The 18,431-nt window shown below is 46.1% G+C and overlaps 1 protein-coding gene across 2 annotated transcripts; it reads right to left on the reverse strand.

Annotated features, from left to right (window-relative positions):
* Positions 1 to 1,760: 1,760 nt before the first annotated feature.
* Positions 1,761 to 18,045, reverse strand: LOC137150487 (solute carrier family 22 member 6-A-like). Of its 2 annotated transcripts, none has more exons than XM_067544445.1 (10): positions 17,644 to 18,045; positions 14,786 to 14,889; positions 13,728 to 13,882; positions 10,788 to 10,956; positions 9,214 to 9,337; positions 7,032 to 7,147; positions 6,549 to 6,763; positions 5,534 to 5,642; positions 2,578 to 2,781; positions 1,761 to 1,981 (listed from the first exon to the last, which is right to left on the reverse strand). In XM_067544445.1, the coding sequence occupies exons 1-10, from the start codon at positions 18,043 to 18,045 to the stop codon at positions 1,906 to 1,908; spliced, it is 1,674 nt and encodes a 557-aa protein (XP_067400546.1). In that variant the 3' UTR covers positions 1,761 to 1,905. The 2 variants fall into 2 exon arrangements, with proteins under 2 accessions (XP_067400546.1, XP_067400545.1); XM_067544444.1 differs by having other exon boundaries at positions 1,761 to 1,987.
* Positions 18,046 to 18,431: the final 386 nt, after the last annotated feature.

The following is an 18,431-nucleotide window of genomic DNA, read 5'->3' on the forward strand; positions in this document are numbered from 1 at the left end:
AGCTTGTCTTTTACAGCCCTTTCCTGCCTGCAATCAGTAGGTCAAAAGAGGAATGAAAATGTAGCATCTTCCGAACAATTAAAATGCAATAGAGGCTCACTTACGTGGGTTGTGTCCTATCTCGATTCAACCCTTCTGAGCAGCACCAGAACTGGGAGCTTAGATCTACCTCTGTGTTTCTGAGCTCTTGTCCTGAGCACTTGCTTTGAACTGGCAAATCTCTCCCAGTGCTTGGTGATTATGGCGTAGTTTGCAAGGGTTAAATTCACAAACTCTTAATAAAGGCATCTCCACCACTCCCTCTGCTGGATATGATGCTCAGAGCTACTGACTGTCTCAGAATGTGCCTGGATGTTTAGTGTTTGCAGTTGGTTTATGTATGTAGTTGCCAATATGAATGTGATTATTCATACAGCATAGACTGCGTTAGCCACGCTAATATCTTTGCAAGTGATTGTGGTTGAAGGGACCAGGTGATGAGTGCATATTTGTTTATACAGTAGTGCAGTCTTGAGGGTAGAGCACAAGTTAGGAGGACCTAGGTTCTGTTCCTGCCTCTGCCGACTGACACTGATCTGCTGTGTGGCCTTGGGCAAGTCATTTTGCCTCTGGCTCACCTTTTGTCTTTTCTATTCAGACTAAACTAATTGAGGCAGAGAATGAACGTGCAGCACCCAGTACAATGGTCTGGTGTGGGGCCTCTAGATACTACTATACTACTACTAGTGATAATGCACACCCCCATAATGGGCCATGATCTCAATGGGGGTCTTCCATTCTCCCACTGCTCTAATTGTTCAACCTCAGTCTCTTCACAGAGTGAGGATTAGAACTGTAGCTCCATTGGAGTCAATGGGGCCAGATCCCCAGCTGATGTAAATCAGCCTTAGCTCCACTGGAATCAGTGGAGCAGATCCCCAGTTGTGTAAATTGACATCCCTCCATTGATGACAATAGGGCCAGATTCCCAGCTGGCGTAAAGGGGTATCACTTCACTGAAATCAATGGAGCTATGCCCCTTTACACCAGCCGAGGATATGATCTGGACTTTCTTTCCCATCTGGGATGGGATCTATGTTGAAGCTCATGTTAGAACTAAAAGAATGAACCCTTCAGCAGATACAGAGCCATAATGGGACTCATCCATTGGAGATGCAGTGATATAGTAGGCAGGAGATGAATGAGTCATCCCAGACCACCTCCTTAACAGGAGTCTGCGTTTATTAGGCAGCATGAGTGTTCTGTTTGCGCCCCATGGAAACAGCCGTGATGGTAATTGAAGTTGTTTAAACATTTCCTCTGACCCAAGGGCTCCGGTATTCAGGTATGTGAAAAATGGCCATGGGCCTCTGTACAATGGGAACTGAATGAAACACATTCCATCCACAGCCATTAGATTTATCGAGTGAGTTTTCCATAAAACACAGCTGCTTATGAGATCCGTGTTGGGAACTAACTTACTGTCAGATGTCAGGAGGTCAAGTGCTAATCAGCTGTGGTGGAGAAGGAGGGAGCCTTCTAACAATGCTGACCTGTGTGTTTGTTGTGAGAGTGTGTGTGAACATGAGTGTGTGAGCAGGAGTGTGAGAACATATGAATGTGCGAGAGTGAGCATGTGTGGCGTTATGTGTATGAGAGTGGTGTGTGTGTGTGTGTGTGAATGGAACTGGGTGGATGCATGAATGTAAGTGTGAACAGGAGCATGAGTCAGTGTGTGTGTGTGAGAGAGAGAGAGACTTCCAAGATTGAGGAATCTGCCATTTATTTTTTATGACTCTCCTGCGCTGTCTCTCTGCAGCACAGAACAGACCCAGGCCCTGTGAGTGCACTGCTGATACAGAAATGTGGGTACCATTCTGAGCAGAGGACTTCCTAACCCAAGGGGCCTGCTCTCGTATCTCACCATCAGTCTTCCTGCAGCATGGCCGGCCCCACCGTCTGCAGAAGAATCTTTTCTTTTTGCTCTTCGCTCTTTAGGTCTCTGGCCCTTGAATTAAAAAAAAAACAAAAACACAAATAAGTATTGAGCCCAATCCTCAACTGATGTAAATTGGCCTAGAGCCATTGTCTTCAATGGAGCTATGTCCGATTTTCACCAGCTGAAGATCTGGCTCATTGACTCCAGTGGAGTGACACCTATTTACACCACCTGGGAATCTGGTCCCATTCACTTCAGTGGCACTACAGCCAATTTACACCAGCTGGGGATGTGGATGCATTGACTCCAGTGGAGCTCTGGCTTATTTAGAGACCCTAACTGAGATCAGGACTCCATTGGGCCGGGTGCAGCACAGACACATAGTAGGAGACATTCCCTGCCCTAAAGATCTTATGAGCTAAAAAGAAAGAATAGATAAAGAGTGGGAAGGGAAACAAAAGCATGACAGGAGTGAAACCCAGTCTCCTGACTCCCAGTCCTGCACCCTATCCACTAGCCTGCGCCACTGTCCAGGTGGGAGGTATCAGTTACATTGGGTCTATTGCAGTTGCTTCCATTTATACATGAGAGAAGGCTCAGACTAACTGCTGTAAGAAAGGACTCAGCACACAATCAAAATGAAGTGAAAGTGGACTAACCCTCTCTCCACTTCTTCTATGGTATCAGGCAATGGCACATTGAGGGTCTCTGGCAGGAATATAGCAGCGATGCCTGAGATTATAGGAGCTGTCCCATATATAATTGGTGGGAGGTATGGGAAATATTCTCCCGTCACTCTCACCACCGGAGCTACTATGCCTCCCACACGAGCCATGGTGCTTCCGAGCCCCATGCCGGTCTGTCTGCAAGTGTAGAAAACAACCTTTAAAAAAGAAATTGTAAAATCATGAACATATCAGACTGATCCTGGAAAAGATCAGATTCAATCTGCCCATGGATTTTTTTTCTCCCCTTGATCTGCTCAAAAATAGCCTTTGATCAGAATTGGTTTTCCTTATTTCTACAGCCAGTTAGCAGGGTCCCTTCAACAGGAAATGTGGTTTCTGCAAAATTGAATTTTTCGGGGGAGGGAGGGAAGTAAATTTTTGCCAAATTTTTAAAATTTTCTGTCGGGGGGGGGGGCGGGGGAGAGGGAGGGATTGAAACTAAATGTTTTGGGTTGACTTTAATCTTTGTGGCTGTCCCCAAACTAAGGTCAGGGCTAATTGTGAAAGGAGGGCTGGTACTGTACTGGTACAGGATTATAGTCTGTAAGTACCTAGATGGGGAGAAGTTATCTCCTGGTAGAGGGTCCTTTGATGCATCAGAAAAAGACAGTGAGAGATCCAAGGGTTGGGAGTTGAAGCTAGAGCAGTTCAAACTGGAAATAAGGTGCACATTTTTAACTGGGAGAAATTTTTGAAAATTGGATTTAGGTAACTTGGGAAATGTTACCTCAGGCTTGAAAATAGAACTGGGGGGAAATTTTCCAATGGAACAGTTTTCCATTGGGAAATGTTGATTCAACAAAATTCCTGGGAACATACTTGATTTTGTCAAAATTTTCAGTGAAAAATAATTGAAACATTTCAGTGAGGTCAAAGGGCTTTGTTGTTTTTCTTTTTGCCCTGCTGTGGCCTTGGAAGCTAGAGGATGAGAACAGAAGAAGCCTTAAATTTGGGATGGGAAGGCTGAAGATCAATTGGTTCATCTATTTCCATGCTCTGCCAATGGAAGGAAAGAAACCTTCTCCCTGCCCAGTTGCATTCTTTATCTATTCAGATATATAGAGAGAACAGGGCTTGGAAATACTGAACTGACTTTATCAAAACATTTCAATAGGCACTTACTGGTATGATAATTGATTTATCACTTTGACTATTATATTAATCAATAAGATGAAATTCAATAAAGACAAGTGCAAAGTACTACTGTCATGGGGCTTGCCTTCCCTATAGTGCCCCATGCTGCTTGAGTGTGGTGCTGCAAGCACTCCTTGCCTCAGTTTTCTCCTCCTCCTGGCTTTTCTGTCTCTCCTCTGGTTCCCGTGGCTCAGCCCTCTGGCTGGCTCACTCTGAGTTCAATCATTCCTTGGGGTAACAAAAGTCCAAACACAATCAAAAGTTCTTTCTCCCCACCTGGGCTCCCCTGCAGCCCACCCTTCAGGCTCAGTTCCCAGTCTTTCTGAGTTACACTTCAGTCTCTGTCTTTGGCTGTGGGACCAAGCCCTGACTCAGAGGCTCCTTCCCTGGAGAGCTTCATGGTCTCCTTCAGACCCTTGTTCAGGTCCTTCTGCAGAGTCCTTCCCAACTCTGTGGGTTCACTCTCAGATTGAGTTTTCTCAGTCCTTTTTAAAGAAATCTGATCAGTACCAGTTTAGGCAGGGGGTTATCTAATCTGGCACAGGTGTGTCTGAGCTCAATTACCCTTAAAGGGCCAGGCAACCTGTGACAACTGTACTTAGGAAGGAAAAATCAAAAGCACAAATACAAAATGGTGAATGGCTAGGTGGTTGTACTGCTGAAGAGGATCTGAGGTTATAGTGGCTCACACATTGAATATGAGTCAACAGTGTAATCCTGTTGTGAAAAAGGCAAATGTGATTCTGGGATGTATTAACAGGAATGTCATATGTAAGACACAGGAGGCAATTATTTCACTCTACTTGGCACTGGTGAGGCCTCAGCTGGAGTATTGTGTCTTGGAGAGAGTCCAGAGGAGAGCACCAAAAATGATCAGAGGTTTAGAAAATCTGACCTATGAGGAAAGGTGGATAGAACTGGGCATGTTTAGTTTACAGAAGACTGGAGGCGGGGGTGGGAGGGAGATGACACACCTTCAAATATGTAAATGGTTGTTATAAAGAGAATGGTGATCAATTGTTCTCCACATCCTCCAAGGTTAGGACAAGAAGGATTTGGTTTAGTTTGCAGCAGGGAAATTCAGATTGGGTATTAGGAAAAACTTTCAAACTCTAGGATAGGAACAGATTACTAAGGGAGGTTGTGGAATTCCTGTTCTTCATGTTTTTTTATAAGAACAGTTAGACAAACATCTGTCATGGGGCAGTCTAGGTATACTTAATTCTGCCTTAGCATGGGTAGATGGAGTAGATGACCTCTTGAGGTCCCTCCCAGCTCTATATTTCTATGATTCGATGGTTTATATAATGATATAATAGTTGAAATGATAAATCAGTTATTGTTTGGATAAGTCCTTATTGAAACATTTCATAGAGTTTAAGGCCTGAAGGAACCAGTAGATCTTCTAGTCTGATCTCCAGTATAACATGAGCTGTTAAATTTCACCCAGTTACCCCATGTTGAGCCGAATAACCTGGGTTTCAATAAGGTTGTTTGGCTATTTCTGAAATGAAATTCTTTGGAATTTTAATTTAGCAAGAAATTTTGAAATTTTCAACTTTTCAGTCCAATTTGGGGTAGATTGGAAGGCAATTTTGAAATGTTGGAACTTCCTTTGGAACAGAAATTCAGAGCTCTGGTTCCAGCTTTGCTGAGGAGCCCTGTCGTTCCAAGCTCTGACCCGTTGACTTGAGTAATGTGTTGGGTGGAATTTCATTTAGTGCAGCAATAGATGAGCTGCTGCAGTAGGTACCTGATGACTGTAGGGTACAGTTCGCCAGTGTAGAGATACAAACAGTTAAAGGAAGAGGCTAAGCATCCTTTCCCAAGCACTGCCAGGGATGTACGTAAGGTCTTCAGCTCTTGGGGTGTGGGAGAGAGAAGGACATAAAAGGATGAGAGTTAATGATCAGTGCTGGTAGCAGTCACGAGTGGGGATCAGTTGCTGCAACAATTCTGGCTAAGGCTGGCCCCTCAGTGCCTATATACAACATACATCCGAGACACAGCAAGAGTAGTAATATGATCTATAAAAGAGATGTCTACATTAGGGATTGTCAGAAATTTTCTGTTGAAACTGGTTTTTGACAGAAAATTGGGGTTTCAACTAAACGAAGTTTTCACAAAACATGTCTGCCTGCCGTGGACAATTTCAATTTTTTTGTCAAAAAAAAAAAAAAAGTACACCTGAAAGTTCAAATATTTTTATGCTATTGTAGTGCTCCATGGGAGTTGTAGCTCAGTTCCTCTTGTTCCTATTCTCCTCTGTGGGCCCAACACCCTAACTGGACAACATCTCCCATGATAGTCCTGTTCTGCTCCCAAGGGGATCATTCCCTCCGCCACTTCAAGTGGACATGGGGTCATAGGTCGGGGTTGGGCTGTGGGGGTCGAGGTTGGGTCATTCAGGGATGAGGATTATTGGGGGAGCACAGCTGTGGTGAGGGGTATGGAGTAGGTATTAGCTATGGGGCAAGGCCATGGAGAAGGCTTTGGCTGTGCGGGTGGGGTTCAGCCAAAGATACAGACCATGGGGTGGGATTGGATTGTGGGAGTGGGGCAGAGGTCAGGGGAGGCCCTGGAGTGGGGCATTGGGCCAGGGCAGACCCCTGGGGGTGTGGCCATAGGTGAGAGTGGTGGTTATGAGGGCAGTGGCCAGGGGGAGATCACCTTGGGATTGGGGTGGCCCCTGTCATGGTGTGACTAGGGTCCCAGGTAACCTTAATTCAGCCCTGCCCTCCCCTGCCTGCTGCACCCTGAATGCCCACCTCGTGGCACAAATATGTTGGCCAGGATCGCCAGCCCTGCCAGGATGACAGAAGCTGCCTGGGTGAAGCGCCGCCCGATAAAGCTCATCCCGATGGCAGCACCCAACTTGGCCGGGATGTCGATGGAGCCAAAAGCCACCTGGATGAGATAAATGTTGAAGCCGAAGTGCTGCAGGTCCATGGCCAAGCCATAGAAGGCAAAGCTGGTGGCAAACCTGTGAATGGTCATTGGAGGGGGGGTGTAAATATACAGTGGGGCCAGATTTATTCCTGGTGTAACTAACTCCAATGGGGAAAAGGACAGAGGATCTTGACTGGCCATATGTCTTTACCTCCAATGAATCATGGTGGGGCATTGGGGTCAGCACTGATTCTGAGGCAAAGGTGCCCCCTACTGAGTCCCCCACCCTCACCCTAGAGCACAGCACCCCATAGTGCTGTACTGGGGCATCGGGGTTAGAAAGAAAACTAGAGCACACCTACCAGACGCTAGAGATACAGCAGGATATCCTGCGTACTGTGGGGGTGCGGACCAAGCTGTACAAGGTGTAGGAAGATTGTGCCAAGGCCATTTCCTTCTGCATGTTGGATTTCAAGACCTGGGGGGGAGAGTGAAGGAAAAATAATTCTGGTGTATTATGCTGCTGCACCTTCCTTATTGTGCTCAGCACATTTGATACGCTCCATTGGAGAAAATGGGCCCCGATTCCCAGCTGATATAGACTAGCTGTTGCTCCATTGAAGTCAATTGACAATGAAGCTGAGGATCTGGCCTGTAGGGTGTAGCAGAAATATGGGGGTGGGGAGGCAGGGATGGGTAAGGCAAGGGATTAGAGCCCTGTAGAAATTCCCATGAGAGGAAAGGATTGGAAATGTTTACCCCAGCAAGGAGTCACATAAGAAGGGACCTGATAAAGGGCTACAAAATAATGGACAAGATAGAGAATAGGCTGCCAGAGTTTGAGATAAGGCGAGAAGTCCTGAATGCCAGTGTCTACCTCTAACCAGTAGGTCTCACTCCCCTCCCAATGTTAGGCATGGAACCCAGGAATCCTGATTCCCAGCCTCTTCCAGCTGTAACCACTAGACCCCGCTCTTCTCCCAGAGCCTGGAATGGGACTCTTTGCTAGCTACTGTCAGAAACAGGAAACTGGGTTACACAGATCACTGGTCTAATCCAGTCAGGCAATTCCCGTGAAGATAACTCCATGAGGCCCAGGAGCTGTTTTAAAAGGTTTTCACCATTCCATTTAGAGGAAACAAAAGCAGACCAGGAATGTGGTTAAGCGCAGCACAGACTAAAACATACAACCAATCCTGCATCCCCCTCTAGTGACCATCTGAGAGCTATTGCTTGGCTACAGGAGCTGCCACAAATGTTCCTAACGCAGATTTAAGAGAAAAGCAGAACACAGACATTTTCTTGATTTTTTTTTTAAATATGTTTATCCAGTTACATGTGAACATGAATTAAATAGATATAGATAGAGGGGTCTGTATGGAGATAGATGGGATCACTTCATCCACCACTGAAATGCTCTGGGTTGGAAGACAGAAGTTGTTTAACAGCTCATAATATTGGTACTCAACTTTAGGGCAGAAGATGAAGATAATTTGACTTCAGTGAGTTTTCCTGGGGCATTAGTCCTTGGAGAATATGGTCCAAAGTGTTAAAGGTGAAGTTTCCCCTTGTGCTGTAGCGGAGACATCACTGAAGTCCCTCTTTTCACCCTTACTGAATAGTGAGGGCAGCTTTATCCCTGGGGTAACTAACTCCATTGGGAAAAGGCCCTGGGACCTTAACATGTTTTCACTTCCAGTGGACCATGGTGGAGCATTGGGGTCAGCACTGACTGTGAGGGGACAGCGCCTCCTACTGGGCCCCCCATCCCACTCCCTGCAACACAGTGTTCCCTAGCACTGCACTGGGGCATCAGGGTTAGCATGGAGAGAGTGCCCCCTAAGCAGCCCCCACCTCTTAAGCCATTGTGTTAATGTAGTAGAACTGTTAGTATTGAAACACACTGCAATTTGTTGTGAAATACAAGGAGTATAGTTTGTATCCAAGTGCAGTTTTGTGTCCCTGCGGTTAATCATTGTCCCAGAATGCCACAGAATCATGCAGGGATTCTGCTTATCTTTGATAAACAAGCAGTTGAGATCATGAAAGTGCAGGAATTATTAATTTTAGTTCAGTTCAATGGCGTGGGAGTCAGGATTCTTATTAGCGCTAAGGCCTCACAGTCTTATCTTTCTGTCCAGCTCAATAAGTTTACTTTTACTGAAACTGCTTCTCTCTGCAGGTCAGAATCATGGGACTTTACAGGGACTGTTAATGACAAAGATATGACTTTCAGTATAAAGTGGCTTTAAATTGAAATATTTCAGTTGGGAATGCTGCTGTGGTGCCTTATGGGAGTTGTAATTCAGGTGTCTCATGCTTCCATTCTCTTCTACAGGCCAGGTTCCCTGGTTTGACCGCATCTCCCATGATGCACCATCTTGGGGAGATGAGGTGGTGCGTCATGGAGATCCGGAGCCCTGGTGCATCATGCGTTCAGAGGGCCAGCTGAAAACCTACACATCACTTAAACCCCTATAGCACATAAACTGAGATTATCTGTGGTTTCCTTTGATGGTGCAACAATTCCATCCATCTCTTTACCTCTGTATCCAGTTTGTCTCCTTCTTCTTTCTTTCTATTTATTTGAGCAACTTTCTTAAGCACCTGCACTGCTCGGTCCGGTTTGCCTGACAGAACCAGCCATCGAGCGGACTCTGCAAACCACCTGCAAAATGAGCAGCAATATCAGGAAACAATGGAGTGCTTCCTTCTTTCCAGTTGGGTTCTCTTCATAGGAATTTGCATCTCACGGGAATTAGGGACACTCAGCCCTCGGTAGAGCTAGGAGCTTGTGGGGCAGATTCTGAGATGAAGTTACACTGTTGCAAACACAGAGGAACTCCATCAATTTGTGGTTACTATTTCCATTTCAGTAGGACCTATAGCTCCCAGCTGAGTTTGGGCCCCTACAGTACTATCTCTTGTACATATACATTTTCTATGCTGAAAGGTACAAATGACTGCATTGGATCCAAAGACAATCACAGATCTTGGTAAAGCCAGTGGATGTGCCGAGCACATTCTTTCAGGATCAGTCAAGCTCCTTCATGTAGTAAAGACAGTTGCAAACAATGGGGGGCCCAAGGCTGCATGGCAGATCACAGCTAAATCAGATGGGAATACAGACTGAAGTTGGGGCTTCTTTCAGCTTAGCCCAAGGTGTATAGAACTGCCTGGTTATGCTCCCTGCAGCCCCCATGCTTGAGCATTGTGTCTAAGACCTGGTCTACACTACAGAGTTAGGTCGACGGAAGGCAGTTTACATCAACTTAACTCTAAAAGCGTCTACACTAAAATGTAGCTTCCACCGATGTAAGTCATCCACTACAGCCACTTAATAACTGCACCTTTATGAGAGGCGTAGCGCTTAGAGTGACACAGTGTCAGTATAGACACAATTACTTGCATCACCTGTTGGCCGTCAGCCCCATGTAGGGTTCACAGCTCAAGCCTCCCTGCCTCAGGGTGGAAAGCTCCAGCTGTCAGTGCCCCAGAGTGCCCCACACAGGTAAGCGCTCCTGGTGAGGATGTGCACCAACAACAGAAGGAGCATAACGTGGATGTGAAATATCAATTTAATTACTACAGTGGCTGGAGCACAGGACTTATGAGGAGAGGCTAAGGAAACTGGGCTTGTTTAGTCTGCAAAAGAGAAGAATGAGGGGGGATTTGATAGCAGCCTTTAACTACCTGAAAGGGGGTTCCAGGGAGGATGGAGCTAGGCTGTTCTTGGTGGCGGCAGATGACAGAACAAGGAGCAACGATCTCAAGTTACAGGGGGGGAGGTCTAGGTTGGACATTAGGAAAAAGTTTTTCACTAGGAGGGTGGTGAAGCACTGGAATGGGTTACCTAGGGAGGTGGTGGAATCTCCATCTTTAGAGGTTTTTAAGCTGAGGTTTGACAAAGCCCTGACTGGGATGATATAGCTGAGGTTAGTCCTGCTTTGAGCAGGGGGTTGGACTAGATGACCTCCGGAGGTCCCTTCCAACTCTATGATTCTATGATTCTACATCAACTTGACTTAAGTCAATTTAATTTTGTAGTGTAGACCTGCCCTAAGAGTGAGATCAGAATCCAGCCCTGTGAACCTACCCACAAGCAGCAATGCACTTACCAGGAGTAGAGAAAGAAGATGAAGAAGGGCATTGATGCAGTGAATTGTAACCAGCGCCAGTCTGGGAGGGCATATGCCAAGCCAGGAAGAATGATTTGCCCAATGGTAGCGCAGTATCCCACCACTGTGCCGGCTATGGTCCGTACTTTGGTTGGCACCCACTCAACGACTGGAAAGGAAGGCACCCAAGCCAGAGGGGTTAATGCTAGAGTTGGCAAAATTTTTTGGACGTGTAGTTTATTTACTGAAAAATACAGTTTCAGGTGGAGCAAAACTATTTAGAAATTTGGTCTGAGTTCAGAGAATAGCTTTTCTGCGTCCTCACACCAAAAGATATTTTTCTGAAAATGTCAAAATGTTTTGTTTCAACTTTTTGTTTTGAAACAATGTTTTATTTAGAAATTTAGCTGAATTTATTTTTAAAACCTCCTAAAATATGTAATAAACACCCAAAAATGCCCAAAATAAAAAACCAAAAAAACTCCATCTCGCCAAAATTTTTGTTTTGGATTGAGCACAACATTTCATTTGATTCAAAATTAATTTTTGTTTTTCATTTTGGTGAGGAAAAACTTCTGCTTTGGGTCGATCTTGAAACAATTAAAAAAATGTTTTTGATTCAGCCACTGAACCAACCAATCAATTATTCCACAACTCTAGTTAATATGCTGCCTAAGCGAACAGGTTGTGGAGCATGTGGGAATGTTTCCATGGACATGGATTCACATCTCAGTTGTGCCAGCTAGTGTGAGGGCCTTTGCTGTCCTTTGGGGTTAAAAATTATGCTGAATGCTGAATGAGAGGCAGTGTGGGCCAGTGATTACGGTACTAGACTGGTATTCAAGACATTGGTGTTCCATTCCTGGATCTGCCATGGAATTTCTCCAGGAACTTTGGCAAGACACTTTGTTTGTTTCCTCTGTTCCTTATTTGTATTTTTGTAGCACGTAGGAATCGTGCACTGGAACCCTGGTGTGCTAGGCGCTGTATAGACACAGAACAAACAGATGGTCGCTTCCCCAAAGAGCTTAAAATATAAGACAAGAGACAACAGTTGGATGCAGAAAGACAGGTGGGGGAATGCCAAGGAACAATGAGACAGTGCTGGTCAGCACACTAGGCAGTGGTCCTAGTACACTACCCTTTGTCTTTGACTCCACTTTCCCACCCTTTGTGTATTTTAAACCATAAACTCTTCAAGACTGGGACTGTCGCTCACTGTATAAATGGGCCATGGCCAGCACAGTCGAGGCCCCTATCTCAATTGGGGGTCTGTCAGCACCCAGCACAATGGGGGGCTCATTCTTGGGGTCTGTTCAGTGCTGGCACAATGGGGGCCCCAGTTTCAGTCAGAATCTCTAGGTGCTACCATGACAATTACTATTCTAGCACTATTAATAGCATTAGAAAGAAGTGACTGGAACCCTCACTCATAATTTCAAATCAACCTTTTTGTTTAATGTGTCCTTAATTGCAAAGTATTATTATTGTAATCCAGTGATGCTACAAAGCTGGGCTCCCTCTGAGACACCCTCCTGGGTCGTGCTGAATATAAGCAGAAGTGATGCATGCAAAACACAGGGATAAATATTTGTGTTCTGGGGCCAGATCAAAACCAACAAGATCAGGAAAGCAGCATCCAAAAATGAAAACCAGACATTGGAAGAAAGGGGAGACTGCAAACCATTGCTGGGAGTCCTGTATAACAATGCACAGTTAGCCTGCATAACTCACTGTCCTAAGATTACCTTGAGGCTGAGATCTTAGCAGCATTCAAAAGAGGAATCAGACGTTGGTCTGGAAAACAAGAACATAGAGAATCCCAATAGAAAAGAAGTAGGTTACTTAGGGGCAGGGACCATCTTTTTGTTCTGTGTTTGTGCAGCACCTAGCACAGAGAGGTCCTGGTCCATGACTGGGGCTCCTAGGTGCTACTGCAATATAAATAATAATAACAAGGGTCGCTACACAATTATAATGTGATCGGGTTCAAGCAAGTATAGAAAACACAGTGATAAAAATATCAGCCCCTAATCTGCATTGCCATTGATAACTCAGGTGCTAAAAGAACAGTAGGGGGTTGTTAAACCATTCACACTGCATATTGGGCTCGTGTCTTGCCTGCTGGCCAGGCTGGGCCATGAAAACTGGGACAGCAGCACTGCAGCTCTCCCAGTTAATGAAGGTTGCTGGGAGGTTGAGGGATAGGTTGGTCAGGCAGTAGATGGGGACTCAAGTAAGCTGGGTTCAGTTCCTGGGTCTGGCACAGATCTCTGTGTCATGTTGCGCAAATCAAACCCTCTGTGTCTCAGCCTATAAAATGGGGACAATAATTCTTTCTTCATCTATTATAAGCTCTTTGGGACAGGGACTGTCTCATTATGTGCAAATGTAACCTAGAGCTGTGTGCATAGGTCTGTATAGCTTGAGCTAAAGAACTCGTTAGCTTGGAGGTTCCCTGGGTCAGTTCCCAGCCCCAAGCCATTACGATGGTGGCTGTCAGTTAAACAGGACTCTGGGGCTGGAATAGAGCTGTATCCTCTGGGCAGCAGACACAAAGGAGGATGTAGATGTCCAGTGCCTAGCACAATGGAGAACAGATCTCGGTTAGAGCTGCTAGATGCAACTGTAATATTAATAATGCCCACACTGTAATGGACCCTTGGCTGATTTTAGTTAGTGCCTCTGGGTGCTACTGTAATACGACTAGTAACCTGTCCAGTGTAATATGGCCCTGATCTTTGTAAGGGCCTGTAGGAGCTACCATACTATTACTAACTACATACACACTATATTGGGGCATCTAGGTGCTACTGTAATACCAGGAATAATGTGCACACTGAGTTGGGGTCTCTGAGGGGCTGCCATAATGCAAGTAGTTCTAACAAGGGCTAATTTGTCCAGGTTAAAAACAAGGAGCAGTGGAAGAAGATCCCTTACCCAGTGACATACAGTTGAGGATGACCCCAGAGAGGGCCATCCCGACCAGGAAGCGGAAGATGCAGTATGCAGTGAAATTGGGTGAGAAGGCAGTGCAGGTGCCCGTGACAGCCATCTGCAGGTAAGACCAGCTCAGGAGAGCCTTCCGCCCAAACCTGTGGCACAGGAAGGCATGTTAATAGCTGTGCTGGGGAAAGAGGTGTCAAGGGGTTTGGTGGCTGATGGAATCCTTTATATGCAGAGCCGCAGAGTCCTTTGTGTAGATGGGGACAGTTCCGATGAGACCACACTTGGCAATCTGCATTCCGTCATGTGCACGTGGATACCAGATTATCTAATCTAATCTCTATGTCTGTTCTTACATAGCCTATAAGGTGCTCAGGGGAGAGCAAGCACAAATGACCAGGGTCTGGAGGGACTGACGCTCAAGGCAGGGCTATAAGAGTTAAACACGACTAAGCAATGACTACAAGCAGATGTGGATCAGCATCTCAAGTGTACGGGAAGGGTAAACCTCAAGCACTGAAAGACGTCGCTTACTAAGGGCTAGATACTGCAGCACTGAATTCAATGGGATTTGTGCCTTTGACTTCAACAGACATGCAATCAGGCAGGGAGAGGGAATGCAGCTAGAAGGAAGAGGATGAACGTGAGCAAAGGAAAATGTAGCAACTGCCAGGCCATGAGCCAGATTCTCAGCTGGTATAGATGGGCCTCATCCAATGTTCATTGAGGACAATGGAAAAATTCTCATTGACTCCAGTGGAGTGACACTGATTTACACCAGCTGGGGATCTGGCCCCACTGACTCCAGGGGAGTGATGCTGATTTACACCAGGCGGGCATCTGGCCACACAAGGCTATTAGACCGTGGGATTATTCCACCCACCTCCCCATGGGTAAACCTTATCTCTGAAGTCAAAATTAAAACATCCCGTTCACTGCCTGGACTTTTGCCCCTAACCCCAGCAGATACCATTCACCCCAAAGCTCTTGCTTTCTCTGCCACTGCAACTGCTCTCAGAGGGGGGAGAAGGAAGAGCCTTGCAAAGACCCACCTGTCTGCTAAGCTTCCAAACACGAGTGCCCCCACCAGCACCCCAGCCATGTAGATTGATTGAGCCATCTGCCCGAGCGTCCGCAGGTTACACACCAGGTCCCACTGCAGGGGCGGGAGGAAAAGGGGTCAGACGTTGTCATGCAAGCCCTCATGCCCACACAAGGAGAAAATAGTCAATGCTATGGGTGGGGGAGGATTTAATCTAGCAGACAAAGGTATAATGGAGAGCTGGGGTGACAGGTCATTAGGGGCTAAGAGAAGTTATCCCCAGCAGTTATGTAAAGACTGTATTATGCAGCTGATGGACTTTAGGGTGCAGTACTGCCTGCTGCCAGTGGGAGGTGGACTGTCTCAGGCTGCAGTTCCATCTGGCTGCTGCTGGGGGGCTGCAGATAGCAAAGGGAGGAGGCATAGAGCAAGGCAGGCAGGCTCCAGTGGGGCCGTGAGGGCTTCTGCCGCTGCTCCTGTAGCCACTCCAATTGCTTTGGGCACCAGAAGCCCTTGATGCAGAGGCAAGGTGGCCTAGTGGTAATGCACTGGCCTGGGACTCAGAAGAGCTGAATTCTGGTCTAGGCTTTGCTGCTGACCTGATGCGTGACTTTGGGCAAGTCGTTTCCCCTCCCACCCATTGTCTGTTTAGATTCTAGGCTGTTCAGTGCAGAGACTGTCTCTCATTGTGTATCTGTGCAGTGCCTGGCACAATGGGGGCTCCAGTCTCAGTCCGGGTCTATGCAGTGCCTGGCACAATGGGGGCATGTGTCTTAGTTGGGGCCTCTAGGCCCTACTGATATTTTAATAATAATAATAATAATTTTATTGGCACCAGGTTTTGGCCATTTGCATTTGGTAAATATGGTGATATTTAAAATAAAATGAATCCCTGTTTTGTATTTATATTTTTTTTAAAGTGCAAGTAAATATTTAAATAATCAACAATCTGAGAATTGTCAAGGTCAGGGAACTTTCTCTGTGTGCAGTCCTGCAGCTCAGCATTGGTTAAACAAGCAAACAGTATTTTGCTGTGTCAGTGGATTTGTTAACAGGGTGGCTGACAGCTTGTATGAGGTCACGTGAGTGATATAACTAATGGTGGATAGTTAAATAAACGAGCATCTCGGTGTTGGGTAGCTACTATTGTGCAGCTGCATGCTGTGGTCTAGTGGTGAGAGCAGAGCACTGAGGTTCAGGACTCCTGGGTTTGATTCTGGGATTATGTGTATTGATGAAAACATGGACTGGGCATAACGGCTTCCTGGGTTCTAGTCCCAGCTCTGAGAGGGGAGTGGGGGTATAGTAGTTTAGAGTGGGGGGCTGGGAGTCAGGATTGCTGGGTTCTATCCAAAGCAATGGGAGGAGAGTGGGGTCTAGTGGTTAAAGCAGAGTCTGGCATCAGGTTTCCTGGGTTCTGTTCCTGGCACTTGGAAGGAAAGTGGTCTAGTGCTTGGAGCAGTAAAAATGGGCTTCCTGGGTTCTGTGACAGCTTGTGTGAGGTTAGAGGAGCAGGATTGGAAGCCTAGGACTCCTGTGTTCTGTAGCCAGCTCTATTGCTGACACAGCCATGACCTTGGGCAACTCACTTCACTGACCTGTGCCTCAGTTTCCCCAGCTGTAAAATGGGGATAATGGTACTGCTTAGCTCACAGCAATGGATGCAAGTTTGTAAAACTCTGAATCATGGGAAGGGCTGAATGTTGTTATATCCAACTATGGCCACCTCTTACCATCTGGCAAACAGTTACCAGAATCCCTTTTGACAATCTGAATGTTCCTTCCCAGTACAAATGTCAGTAAATAATGGGAGCAGCAGGCATGGAGACCTAGAGTGTGTCATCATATAAGGCTGCCTTTCATTATTATTTTCTGTTTTAGTAGCAGTCACAAGTTCCAGTGACATGCGCACACAGTAAAAAACAGCCCCTGCCCTGAAGAGTTCACATTCCAAATAGACATAGGTGGCAGAAACGAAGAATTATCCATGTTTTACAGATATGGGAATGTGAGGGACAGAGAGATGAAGAGATGGCTGTGTGCAGACCTAGTCACCCCATCTAATAAAAGATATTGCAGAACTAAAAGGGGTTCACTGAAGGACAACAAGAATGACCAAGGGCCTGGGAAACTCTCCTGTGGAGGGATTGGGATCATTTACCTTAGAAAGGAGATGAATAAGAGGGGACAGGATAAAAGTCTATAAAATAATGACTGGGAGAGAGGAGGCAGCTCAGAAGCATCTGTTCTCCCTGTCTCATAACACGGGAACAAGGGGACATTCAATGAAATTAAAAGATGGACGTTCAAAACCAATAAGAGGAAATACACTTTTTCACATGATGTGGGATTAGCCTGTGGAACTCACTGCCACAGAAAGTAATTGAGGGGAAGAAGTTAACAAGATTGAAAGGAGGATTGGACATTTATATGGATATCAAAAACATCCAGAGTAATCATAATTAACAACAACAGGGAGGGATATTAAATCTGATGCTTCAGGGCCTGAGCTGATCTCTAACTATCAGGATGAGACCTATGTGTGGAACAAGTTATCCCACATGGGGCTGCTGCAGGATTCCTACACCTGCCTTTGAAGCATTTGGTGCTGGCCACCGTCCAAGGCAGGATACTGGGCTTGATGAACCTTGGGTCTGATCCAGTTGGGTAAAACCTATAATTTGCCTAAGGTCAGAGAGTAGGAATGGTTCAGAGGCAGGAACTGAAATCAAGGCACAAACCACTGCCTTAACCACAAGACTACACTTCCTCCTGCTCCTAGATAGTAGAATGTACATATTGGTCAATAATGCCCAAGCAATGCAGGTTTTCTCTAAGCAGCTGTGAGTGCTTTAGGCCCTTCCTTACCTCCATAATGATGGTGCTGGTGAAGACGCTCATGTCGTAGGTCCACCCATCCATGCATGGCTCTGTTTCCATCTCTGTCCCATTCGCGATTGTGGCGTTGTTATTTAGGAGCTGCCACTGGGCAGTGACAAATCGGTGACACTTCTCTGGCTCCCAATCCCCATCCATGGGGATGGAGACCCTCAAAAGATCTTTGGTGCTCAGTCTTTGAGTCACATTTGTACCATGAGTGTTATTGGTGGTGACACGGATCTGGCAGTGGTGTCCTGGGACAGCAGCGGAAAAATTCTGCAGGAGGTTGTGCGAAGCTGTCATTAAAACAGGGATGACAAGCAAAGTGACGTGGATGAGTTGAAAGCGGCCCATGCCACCAATGTGGTCTAGGAGTTCAGCAAAAGTCATGATGAACAGATCCACAAGTACCTTGCCTCCTGATAACTTAAATGAGTTTCACAAACAGAGCTGGATTTGGAAAGGGTCCCCCCTACAAAAGTTCCAGCTCTCTTAGAGATCTGTCAAAGCATGACAGCTACACCCAGCAGCTTCCTAAAGGAGAAAAGCAAAGCTTGGACTGCTGCATGTAAGAGTTTAGTCTCATTGTCTCAGGAAAAGTTCCCTTTATCACAGCTCCGCTAAATTCTTGCCTACAACATCAAAACCTCTATCATTCTGGCATCCACGCGGAGATCTGGGGTCTCAGCAAGGATCCCAGTCTGTCGGAAGAAGATGTGAGCAACCTGTGGTGTGAACTTGGATCACCTCGGTTGGACTGTTTCATTTTGGGATGC

Source organism: Emydura macquarii, unplaced genomic scaffold, assembly GCF_026122565.2.
Source record: "Emydura macquarii macquarii isolate MOO-44397 ecotype Brisbane River unplaced genomic scaffold, CSIRO-AGI_Emac_v2 contig_968, whole genome shotgun sequence".
In the NCBI taxonomy this organism is placed as follows: Eukaryota; Metazoa; Chordata; order Testudines; family Chelidae; genus Emydura; species Emydura macquarii.

Excerpts from the sequence above, each read along its gene's own strand:
- LOC137150487 (XM_067544444.1), bottom strand. The coding sequence starts at position 18,045 with ATGACTTTTGCTGAACTCCTAGACCACATTGGTGGCATGGGCCGCTTT. Across the intron at positions 6,764-7,031 it reads TGCTGTATCTCTAGCGTCTG|GTTTGCCACCAGCTTTGCCT; the intron begins GTAGGTGTGCTC and ends GACCATTCACAG. Across the intron at positions 2,782-5,533 it reads CTGTACCCTACAGTCATCAG|ACAGACCGGCATGGGGCTCG; the intron begins GTACCTACTGCA and ends CTACACTTGCAG.